Source organism: Solanum pennellii, chromosome 6 (assembly GCF_001406875.1).
Source record: "Solanum pennellii chromosome 6, SPENNV200".
In the NCBI taxonomy this organism is placed as follows: domain Eukaryota; kingdom Viridiplantae; phylum Streptophyta; class Magnoliopsida; order Solanales; family Solanaceae; genus Solanum; species Solanum pennellii.
Window position 1 is genome coordinate 35609521 of NC_028642.1, and position 10934 is coordinate 35620454.

At 36.6% G+C, this 10934-nt stretch overlaps 1 protein-coding gene across 2 annotated transcripts; it reads left to right on the plus strand.

The window, feature by feature from the left end:
* The first annotated feature begins 373 nt into the window (after window positions 1-373).
* LOC107023297 (AP3-complex subunit beta-A) lies at window positions 374-10703 on the plus strand. Of its 2 annotated transcripts, none has more exons than XM_015223944.2 (11): window positions 374-741; window positions 813-889; window positions 968-1217; window positions 1628-2254; window positions 3648-3821; window positions 4145-4271; window positions 4388-4497; window positions 6792-6992; window positions 7824-8830; window positions 9484-9753; window positions 10161-10703. In XM_015223944.2, the coding sequence occupies exons 1-11, from the start codon at window positions 526-528 to the stop codon at window positions 10516-10518; spliced, it is 3417 nt and encodes a 1138-aa protein (XP_015079430.1). In that variant the 5' UTR covers window positions 374-525; the 3' UTR covers window positions 10519-10703. The 2 variants fall into 2 exon arrangements, with proteins under 2 accessions (XP_015079430.1, XP_015079431.1); XM_015223945.2 differs by having other exon boundaries at window positions 4397-4497.
* The last annotated feature ends 231 nt before the right edge of the window (window positions 10704-10934 follow it).

Consider the following 10934-nt stretch of genomic DNA (forward strand, 5'->3'; position numbering starts at 1 on the left):
TCTACTTCTGTACTCGGGATTGAAGAGTAGTAGGGACAAACTAGTTTGTTAATTAGGCATGAGTCCTTCAAGTCTTTAAAATTAGGTACAAGTGACAAATAATATTCCCAAACTTTGAATTTTTAACTTTAGTCCAACAACTGTCGTAGTTGTCGGGACAATTTCTTTAGTTGTCGGGACAACTTCTTTAGTCGCTTGACAACTGTAGAAGTTGTCCAAGCAACCGTAGAAGTTGTCCAAGAAGTTGTCCAGATAATTTCGAAAGATGTTATTATTTTATTCCTTTTATTAATGTTAAAAATAAAAAAATAAAGAAAAATAAAAGGAACCCACTTATCCTTTTTTTTTTAAATAGAAACTTGTTCACATTTTTTTTTTGCTCATTTTCCCAATTGTGCACCTAAAGTTGCAATAATAACTTAGGCTAAACCCAGAATGCGAAAGACATCAGTCGCTAAACTGGTGATAGTCGGATTTGAATCGCTGAAGCTGAAGCTGAAGAGTGGATCAGATTAGAGTTAGAAAATGTTCACACAGTTTGGCGCGACGGCAGATTCACTGAGCAAAGCCTCAAGTTTGATGTTCCGCATCGGCACGGATGCCCACCTCTACGATGATCCTGATGATGTCAATATTGCTCCCCTTCTCGACAGCAAATTCGACTCCGAAAAATGTGAAGCCCTCAAGAGATTACTTGCTCTCATTGCCCAAGGCTGCAACATCTCCAATTTCTTCCCTCAGGTTTCTCACAATTTTATTTTCTTATCAAATTCTGAACTTCTATTGAAGTTTGTTTCATTACTGCACTGTAGGTGGTGAAAAATGTGGCTTCACAATCAATGGAAGTCAAGAAACTGGTCTACTTGTACCTCCTGCATTATGCTGAAAAGTATGACACCAATTTTTTTTAATGAGATTACAATAACATGAGGAAAAAAATAACCTTATTCTCTTATTTATGTTTTAGGCGTCCAAATGAAGCATTGCTTTCAATTAACTGTTTCCAGAAGGATTTGGGAGATCCTAATCCATTGGTAAGGGCGTGGGCACTTCGTACAATGGCAGGAATTCGCCTTCATGTGATTGCACCCCTTGTTCTTGTAGCTGTGGGAAGATGTGCAAGAGATCCATCAGTATATGTTAGGAAGTGTGCTGCTAATGCACTCCCAAAGTTGCATGATTTGCGTTTGGAGGAGAATATTAGTACTATTGAAGAGGTAGGTTTGTAGCTTTTAAGTAATCATGTCCTTGTAACTTATACAGGAAAGAACTGCTCTAATCATTTATCTAAATATCATAACAGATCTGTTGCTAAGCTAAGCCATTCTCTTGAATTGTCCTGAAAAGTAGACTTCTGACTTATACAATAGCTAAAGCTGTTTAAATATGATTCAATTTCACTTTTGACAGTGGTTTGGGGCCTTCTGTTCTCACCAAAACAAAAAAAGAACTTTACTCAATTTTGATTTTTCGTATTTTCCTCTCTGTTGCCATGTGTTTTCTACAAATAAACTGCAATCGTGGCATCAATCATGCTCATGTCATACAAGCAAACCAAAAAAACAAGCAACTGGATTTCATTATTCCTGAATTTGACTTCTACTGCATCTACTGTTATGTTTTGCAGCTTGTTGGGATTCTTCTGAATGACAACGCTCCTGGAGTAGTTGGAGCTGCTGCTGCTGCATTTGCTTCTATATGTCCTAATAATTTCTCTCTAATTGCAAAAAATTATAGAAGGCTGTGCGAGACTCTCCCTGATGTGGAAGAATGGGGTCAGATTGTTTTGATAGGGATCCTTATACGGTATAGTATTGCTAGGCATGGGCTTGTTAAAGAATCCTTGATGGTGGCTTTCCATTCTCCAGAGAATTCTGATTCAGAAAAGGAAGGATCTGAAACCTATTTTGGAATCAAAGAGAGAACCAATGACATTGGGAGGGTAGTTTGTGAATCTGAGATAGCAGAAATGGTATCCAGGAGTTATCTTGAAGGACCAGATAAGTATTTATCCCGACCATGTTCCGAAAGAGCTTTTTCTTTCAGGGACTTATCAGACTTTACATCCGCAAAAAGTAACGATGATGTGAAGATCCTGCTACAGTGTACTTTACCTCTACTGTGGAGTCAAAATAGTGCAGTGGTACTTGCTGCTGCTGGAGTGCACTGGATTATGGCACCAAAAGAAGAATTAAAAAGAATTGTTAAGCCTTTGTTGTTTCTGTTGAGATCATCCGATGCCTCAAAATACGTGGTAATTCTGTCTTCCAATAGTTTGAGTCAAAACTGATTCTTATATACTTGGTTATATGTCTCAGGAGCTATTGAACTTTTTAGGCTAGAGTGATGGACAACAAACGCTGACAGGTGGCGTTTTAGTTATTTAAGCATTGACAACATAACATTTATCCTCTGTTAACTTCTTGGACAGTTCCTATAGGAGTTTGTCATCTGCAATGCATATGACCTTCTATGGGAATTCAAGCATTGATGAGTTTGTATTCAGTTAAAACGGTATTGTAGATTGAAACAAACATGGCAATATAAATTTCACGAGAGGTTAAAACATTGTACAGTACTCAAAATTCTCTTGCTTGTAATTGCTTAAAATCACCTTGCGCTGTGTTAACCTTTCGATGAGGCAAAGGCACATGTGGAAATATTTTGACTATCTCCACTTCCTAATTTCACGAGGTGCTGCTGGAGTTCTATGCTCCCTAAAAAGAGTGTGAAAAGAAACAATGTCATTCTGTTGCTGGTAGAGCGTGACTTAGAGGTTGGAGGAAGAGGAATATGCGTTTGGGAAGGTAGGCTGACAACTCAAGGGCAGTGGGTTGCTCCCATGACCTTTTTGTGATTTCTCACTTTTCTTGTCATGTAGACTGATATTTCTAGTTGAACGTTCATATTTGATGCTTAAATAGTAGTGACAGTCACTCACTGACTTGTAACAAAGTGCTGATGGTCAAGTTGCTGCTTTCCTAAATTCAGCCACCAAATCACATCTGCCAATTAATTTCTTTGCCCGGAAGTTTACTTGGTTAAAGTCTTTTTCACATTTTGTTCGGCCTACAAATCTTGGGTGCTTCAATGATGTTATCCACAGTTTAGGTTGTGGAAAAAGTGTTTCTTGGAACTGGATTAGAACTCTTCTCCACTGGAATTCACAAGTTAGCGAAATTTTTGGTCATGGTTTAAGAAAGTTCGAATTCTCCAGTAAATTACTAGCTAGTGAGATGAGTTAGTTAGATCGTTAGGGTTGTTTGGTATGTGGGATGGGATAACTAAAGTTATCCCATGGTTTGGGATATCCCACGGGATAAGTTATCCCACCATATATATGGAATAATTTATCCCATCATTATAGTATATGTGGGATAAATAATCCCGGGACTAATTAATACCCCTAAACAAATGCAGGATAAAGAATCCTGCATTTTATCCCTGGATTATTGACTCTTCTCCCTCATACCAAACGACCCCTTAGGGACTGTTCTTTTGGACTTTGTCTTCCTTAATAAACTATGACCGCATTATTTTGCTGCAATCAAAACTTTGTTTTTGTGAAGACTCTATAACCCAACTTTGCTGCCATCTACAATACGTTACCTACTTTTGGTGTATATATAATTCGTTGGTTGATGCAGGTACTCTGTAACATTCAAGTGTTCGCTAAAGCAATGCCTACCTTGTTTGTTTCCCATTTCGAAGACTTCTTCGTGAGCTCTACTGATCCATATCCAGTGAAAGCTCTGAAGCTTGACATACTATCTTTAATTGCGACAGATTCATCAATTTCACCTATTTTTAATGAGTTCCAGGTACACTTTTTTATCTAAATTTATGTGCATTTTTCAAACCATAGTGATTGTCTTGATCTATTTGAGATGTTATAGACTAACCAAACTCAGCTTCATACAGTCATGAATCCTGTAAAGCACCTTTCTCTCCTTTTTTATATGCCACTGAATGTAATGTTTGGTTTATTCTTTATCAACAAAAAAGGGAGTACGTGTGCATTTTATGATTTTTCTTATGTTGCAATTTAGTTGCTTGCACATTGGGGTTTTCAATCTCTTTACAGTCACGTGTTAACTTCGCCTTTAGTCATGCAAGTTGGTTCTAATTGGTCAGTCATTTCTAGGATTATATTAAAGATCCAGACAGAAGGTTTGCTGCAGACGCTGTTGCTGCTATTGGCTTATGTGCCCAACGACTTCCAAATATTGCAAGCATATGTTTGGAAGGGCTTTTAGTTCTGACTTCATCTGGTAAAAATATCTTCTGTCTATGGAATCTATAGGAGAGCTTTTGTTTTTTGTAATTCTGAGCTTCATTTCTTCATTTATTTAGTTTCAGTTTTTTAAGTGATCATGGACACATGCAGAAATTTCAGATGTGGACATAGCATCAATGGATGAAGAAGCAATTATTCTGATTCAAGCAATAAATTCCATCAAAACAATCATAAAACATGAACACTCAAGTCATGATAAAGTGAGTTGCTTTACTAACTCGACAAATTTGCACATTTTACAATTTCTAGTCAATCGTTATCATTTTGTTACCTGTTAATAATGATATTTTAGGAATTTTCTTGATCTGGTAACAAATACTTCCTCCGTTAAGTGTACATGACACTATTTCCTTATTTGTCCGTTCCAAAAAGAATTTGACATTTTTATATTTGAAAACATTTAACTATAAACTTCTCATTTTTCCTGTAATGAGAAGTTTTTATAGACACAAATGTTATGGTATGTTTAAGACCACAAGTTTTAGAAGTCTTATAGCCACACAAATATAATGAGCAATGACATGTTTAAGACCACAAATCTCAAAAGTCTCCCCTTTTTTTACTTTAAAATCCATAAGGAGTCGAATACTGTCACACAAATTGGAACAGAAGAATATATATTATATACAGTGTTTCATTAGTGTTGCTTTAGGTACAAGGCAGACTTATTATTATCTTAGGAGTCTTTTGTCCAGGGGAGGATTTTTTACCTCGGTTTAAGCTCTCTCTATATATATGTATAAGAAATGTTATAAATATAAAACTTGGCTCCGGCGTATCAAGATGGTCCACGGTGCCAGTGGCTAAACCCTATGTTTTCCTCCCAAGGAAAACCAGTCCGAATCCTTGTTGCTACTCTTCTAAAAACATTTTAGTATATTTCTTTGACCATTTTTTCTTTCTGTTTTTTTCTTCACGGGAACTTTTGGTATTATACTTTACAAATGCAAGCTCACTCGTTCACTACAAGTGGAAATCAAACGAACAAGTTCTATTTATCTTCTATGGATTCGTATCATTTTTCTTTCTTTATCTTCTCCTCTCTCTTCATCAAAATTTTAATAATCTTTTCCTGTTGCCCCAGCTTCATTTCTGTTTACGTCTCTTATCTTGAATTTTACATGTTATTTTATATTCATGCTGATTTAGAAAATAATTTTTTTGTATTATAGAAATTATGCTTGTAAGCTTGAGTTGATGTACCAGTCTAAACACGAACCTTTCTAAATAATATTTGGAATAATATGTATCTATGTATTGAAGACAAATAACCCGAACTGCAAACAGAAGTTGATCAAACTGATCAAATGTTTACTCTATTTGAATCATATAATTAATACGCTAACTTTACAGTAAAGTGGCCCCCGGAACCTCCAAATCTTGGATCCTCTCTGGTTTTAACAGGTAACGTTGCATGTTCACTTTCCTTTGGAGAAGAAGGTGCTAATGGACTTGTCTTGCCACCTCTCTCATGTACACTTCAAAAGACGTGCTGCAGAAATTTAATGCACTGTTAAAATTTTCTGACATGGAATTTTTGAATTTGAGCTCTAATTGTAACTTAGACACATTTATTAAACAAAATATTTATAGTTTAGAGAACACCGCTAAAGGAGCCTGCAGTGATTACCACCAGAAATGTGGAAATTCCGTTTTTTAGCTGAGCCATGAGTTGAAACTTTACACGTAAAATCTATGTTACTTTTATTTTGAGATGGCAACATGAGCTACCAATTAATTACAGAAAAAACATGAGCTACCAATTATCCTTCATCCCATTTTTTTAATGAAGGTGTTTCAGTACTGGCATCAAACAGATACAAAGAGTACAAAAGTAAAACGTAGCGCCATTATATGATGTCATGCTAGAACCAGCCCAGGGCGCTAGCCAAAAACCTGAAAAATGTGGGGAAGCAGACAAACATGTGGCTAAGTCAAGTATAGAGAAATAGACAGCGACCATTCTTGTTCCCAATTCTCAGGTTTTATTTTTTTGGAAGCAAGAAATCATTTCAATTGCAAGTTATTCAAATTCGACTTCTTTTGACTTGAACAGACCATTCTCCATCACGTGCCAAAGTCTACTCCCTGGCACAAACATCAACCTTTGAAATTGCATGATAAGTTGACTGTTCAGTTTGGGTTGAGCAGGAATTGAATCCTGCTGCAATACATCACTAAGCGACCTGTGGATGTATTGCAGGTTATCAAAATTCAGAGATATAATTGATACTTACTAAATGCAAGACTTGCAGAAATGTCATTTTAATAAGATCTGTTTCTGGTGTATAAGTTGTAACAATTTACTTTCACCTTGCTTCTTCTTCTTTTTCTACTTACACATTGCTTAAGATAGGTGCTACATGCGTCATTTTATGTTCTCCCTGCATATAATGGTTAACATACTTGTCAAAAACCCAGAAAGAAAAAAAAGAAGTATATACAACAATCTTTGACACAGAATTTACTCACTCACTCACTTGTTTTGATAAAGGTGATTGTTCATTTGGCTAGTAAGTTGGATTCTATCCGTGTACCAAGTGCACGTGCAATGATTATTTGGATGTTGGGCGAGTATAACTCCATGGGACATATAATTCCAAAGGTGTTACCCACAGTTCTCAAGTATTTTGCCTGGACTTTTTCTTCTGAAGCACTTGAAACGAAGCTCCAGATTCTTAATGCGATGGTCAAGGTAGAGCACTACAAATATATTTGTTTTTCTTCAATGAGCCTCTAGTTCGAATGTTTTTGGATGGATAATTTTGCAGTTATCTTAATTGTACTTTTAACTCTGGGAAATCTTCTTTTCTCATAATTATATTCGATTGATGTTCTTGGCCTGATCGGAATATTTGCCTATGTCTGTACTTTTCATTGTTTAGACAAAAAATGAATCTAAAATCAAACAGCAGAGAAGGTGACCTTACTGTTTAATCGCGTTAATTGCTATTATGAAGCACAACTGACATTGTAGGAGCATCATCTCCACTATCGGTGATGGTTCGATTTGTGCTAGATTTAGTTACTCCAGTATCTACTGAGGGAGAGATTGATATGAGATGTGGATTCTGTTATTTGCAGGACGTGTTATGGTGTTTGTTTATCTTCATAAGCATCCAACAAAATCAATAAATGACATGCATCCTTTTGACAAACTAAAGATGATTATTAGAGTATCTTTGTTATGAGGTTGGCTGTACTTTCAAAGCTCTCTGTAATATGAGTTAATTTGTCATAAAATATGATTGCTAAAAATTGTGTAACCTGACATACCTTTGTGAGTTTACATATTGAACTTATTCTGCTCATAGATTTGTCAGAGGGTTCCTCAAAAGTATAAAGATAAGATGTTGCAGACTCGTGTATTCTTTGAGAAAGAGATGCTATCCAAATATGTAACTGATTTGGTATTTTTATGAAATAATTTCCTTTGATTAATCAATGGCTGAATTTCTTAACCTCGAGTTGATTATTTCAGGAACCTTGTCTCATTTAATCAACAATAGGCTTCGATTTTTTTCAGGTCTTATTACATGCAGAAGGGGAAGCACTATCAACCTTCAAGACACTCTTGAACTATGTACTTGAACTAGCTAAATGTGACTTGAACTATGATATCCGTGACCGTGGACGTCTTCTACAGAAACTCTTATCTCACTACAAAGGCACTCATGAGTTGGAAGAATCAACTCCTGACAGCACATTGCCTGTACTTGCAGGACATTTATTTGGGAGAGAAACAAAACCCATCCCTTCAGAACCATTAGCTTATCGGTTTTATCTTCCTGGATCTCTTTCACAGATGGTTCTTCATGCTGCTCCAGGATATGAACCTCTCCCACAGCCATTAAGTTTGATCTGCAATGATACTACTCACGAATCCAATATGGTAATAGGTATGAAACCACCAGGGAATAGAGCCACCCAAAGTGAATCATATGAAACTGATGATGCTAACTCGGTATCTGGATCACTAAATGAAGAAAGCACATCTGGTTACAATTCTCAAGATTCTAAAACTGGTTCAAGTGGAACTCACGGTAGCCACAGGAGTGGGTCTGTGAGTGATGATGATGAGCATGCTGGTCCACTGATTCATCTTTCTGACAGTGGCAATGCTCATGGGAATCAGTTGGGACCAGGGTTTTATCAAAATTTTGACTCCAATGATCTTGGGGAATTAATGTCGATAAAATCTCTTGAATCCTGGTTGGATGACAATCCTGGTTCTACCCACAATCCGGTAGAATTAAATAATGTCTGTCAATCATTGGCCAGAATTTCAATTGGAGATATTAGTAGCAGAGTGAAACCTAAGTCCTACACTTTGTTAGATCCTGCAAATGGAAATGGCTTGAGTGTGGAATACATATTTTCATCAGAGGTGTCAAGCATATCTCCTCTGCTTGTTTGTATTCAGGTCACATTTACCAACAATTCAGTGGAAGCTATGTCAAATTTACAGTTGATCGAAGAGGTTTCTAGCATGAGGGTAGAATCTTCAGATCAAGTGCTGACATCAGATGAGAGGTTATTGTTGTGCTTTGCAATTTTCAATATTTACTTTGTTGGTCAAAATAATACTGATTCTTATGGTGAATAATGGTTGTTTGAGAGCATGTCCTTTTGCATATTTCTTTTGTCAGTCAACCTTTTCCTAGATGTAATGATAAGATAGTTCTTTAAGTTATGCTGTCCATTGTGAAGGTTTTCTTTCTCATCCAGAAAACTTTTTTTCAGTTCCTCTTGTTGCTATATGAACTAGTGGCCAGGAGTTTAGTGTTTCACTGCTCTTCAGGCATTCAGTGAAATGCTCAACGAGAAAAGTAGATATTATCATAGAGCTAGCTGAGACCATTACAGAAATGTAAATACATAATCCGTCTCTAGTTTATTGAAATGGATAATTGGAACATCTCAATACCTGGCCCCCAGTTTCCTGAATGGTCAGTTATTCATATAATACGATTGATAGTGTATAGGGTGCATTTTTGTCTTAATTAATTTCCTATTCTTCTCTGTTGCTATGAAACGTTCTGTTCTGTTCATCTGCTGTCGTTGTCTTTGATTTTTAGTAATATGATAACTTTGGCAGTACGGTCGTTCTGTTTAGTCATGCTATGGCATCTTACTCTTTCTTCAAGTTGGTGAGGGCTCTTGCACTTGTTCATCTTTGTTTGTAGTTCCAAGATGTCTGTTAATGATGTGCCGACTCTAGTTCCAATGGAAGAAATTGCTAAGCTGGAGCGAGGGCAGGTTATGCAGAGAACCCTTCAGGTCCGGTTCCACCATCATCTGTTACCCCTTAAGCTGCTTTTATGGTGCAATGGCAAGAAGTATCCTGTGAAGTTGAGACCTGATATTGGGTATTTTGTAAAACCTCTTCCTATGGAAATCAATATGTTCTCAATCAAGGAATCTCAGCTGCCTGGAATGTTTGAATATATAAGGAGGTCAGTTGTTTGAACCCTTGATGTTCGGTTTGTTATTGTTGTGTCTCATGTCTTTGTTGAGAGGCCAAGAGTTTGTTGCTTTTATCAAACCAAATTGGCAGATCCAATTGTGTTATTTGCGGATCTGCTGATACTTTATTAGGGGTAAATAAACTGAGATATGCCATTTCACCCCATTTATGGAAAATGATGGTGATTCTCTGTTCTTGAATTGTGTGTGGATGCCCCGGTTCTTGAACCTTACAAATGGGAAAGAAAGTAAACACCCTCTACAAAGAGGAAATCTGAGAAATATTAGTTTTAAGATGTGTAAATGGAAGTTTGAAGTTCTCCACAACTTGTTTTGTGGGCTTTACACTCTTTGTTCTAGAATTCTCTTGTGACGATTTTCCTATAATTTGCTACAGGTGTACTTTCATTGACCATATTGAAGAACTTAACAAGCTTGAAAGCCCCTTAGCAAAGGACAACTTCCTTGTAATCTGTGAAACTTTGGCTTTGAAGGTGCTTAGTAATTCCAATCTTTTTCTTCTATCCGTGGACATGCCTGTTGGTACCAACCTCGATGATGCATCAGGTGTAAGGCTTAGGTTCAGTGGTGAGATATTAAGCAACTCAATCCCATGTTTAATTACTATTACTCTTGAAGGTAGATGCTCCGAACTGCTGGACACTAAAGTAAAAGTCAACTGCGAAGAGACTGTTTTTGGCCTGAACTTTTTGAACAGGGTTGTCAATTATTTGACTGAGCCTGCTCGATTGTGATGAAAATCTAGTTTACTCTGAAATGAAGTGATCATTGGATGATTTTTTGTCCTCAAGGTGTTAATTATGTACATTTTCCTCGTATCAGTAGTTTCTTCATTTGGGAAGTCAAGTTGCTGCAGATGTAAATCTGGACATCACTGTGTGTTCATATAGATGATTTGTTGTTTTGCTTTGTATCAATATACGTATTGAATCCCAAAAGAAAAGAACAGGAAATGAATAATTCTTTGGAAAAACACTCTAAATTTAACTCGTCACGGAACCAAAAAAAAAAAAAGAGTCGGGGAGACACCTTTTCTGAGTTACTATCCGAAACGAAAAGGCTCTCATCCGGAACAATACAAGATCTTGTCGACAACTTTGTTTGTCTTAGACAATTTTGATTGACAATGTATATTGGAAATTAAGTTAAA

Excerpts from the sequence above, each read along its gene's own strand:
- LOC107023297 (XM_015223944.2), top strand. The coding sequence starts at position 526 with ATGTTCACACAGTTTGGCGCGACGGCAGATTCACTGAGCAAAGCCTCA. Across the intron at positions 3,822-4,144 it reads CTATTTTTAATGAGTTCCAG|GATTATATTAAAGATCCAGA; the intron begins GTACACTTTTTT and ends AGTCATTTCTAG. Across the intron at positions 9,754-10,160 it reads ATGTTTGAATATATAAGGAG|GTGTACTTTCATTGACCATA; the intron begins GTCAGTTGTTTG and ends AATTTGCTACAG.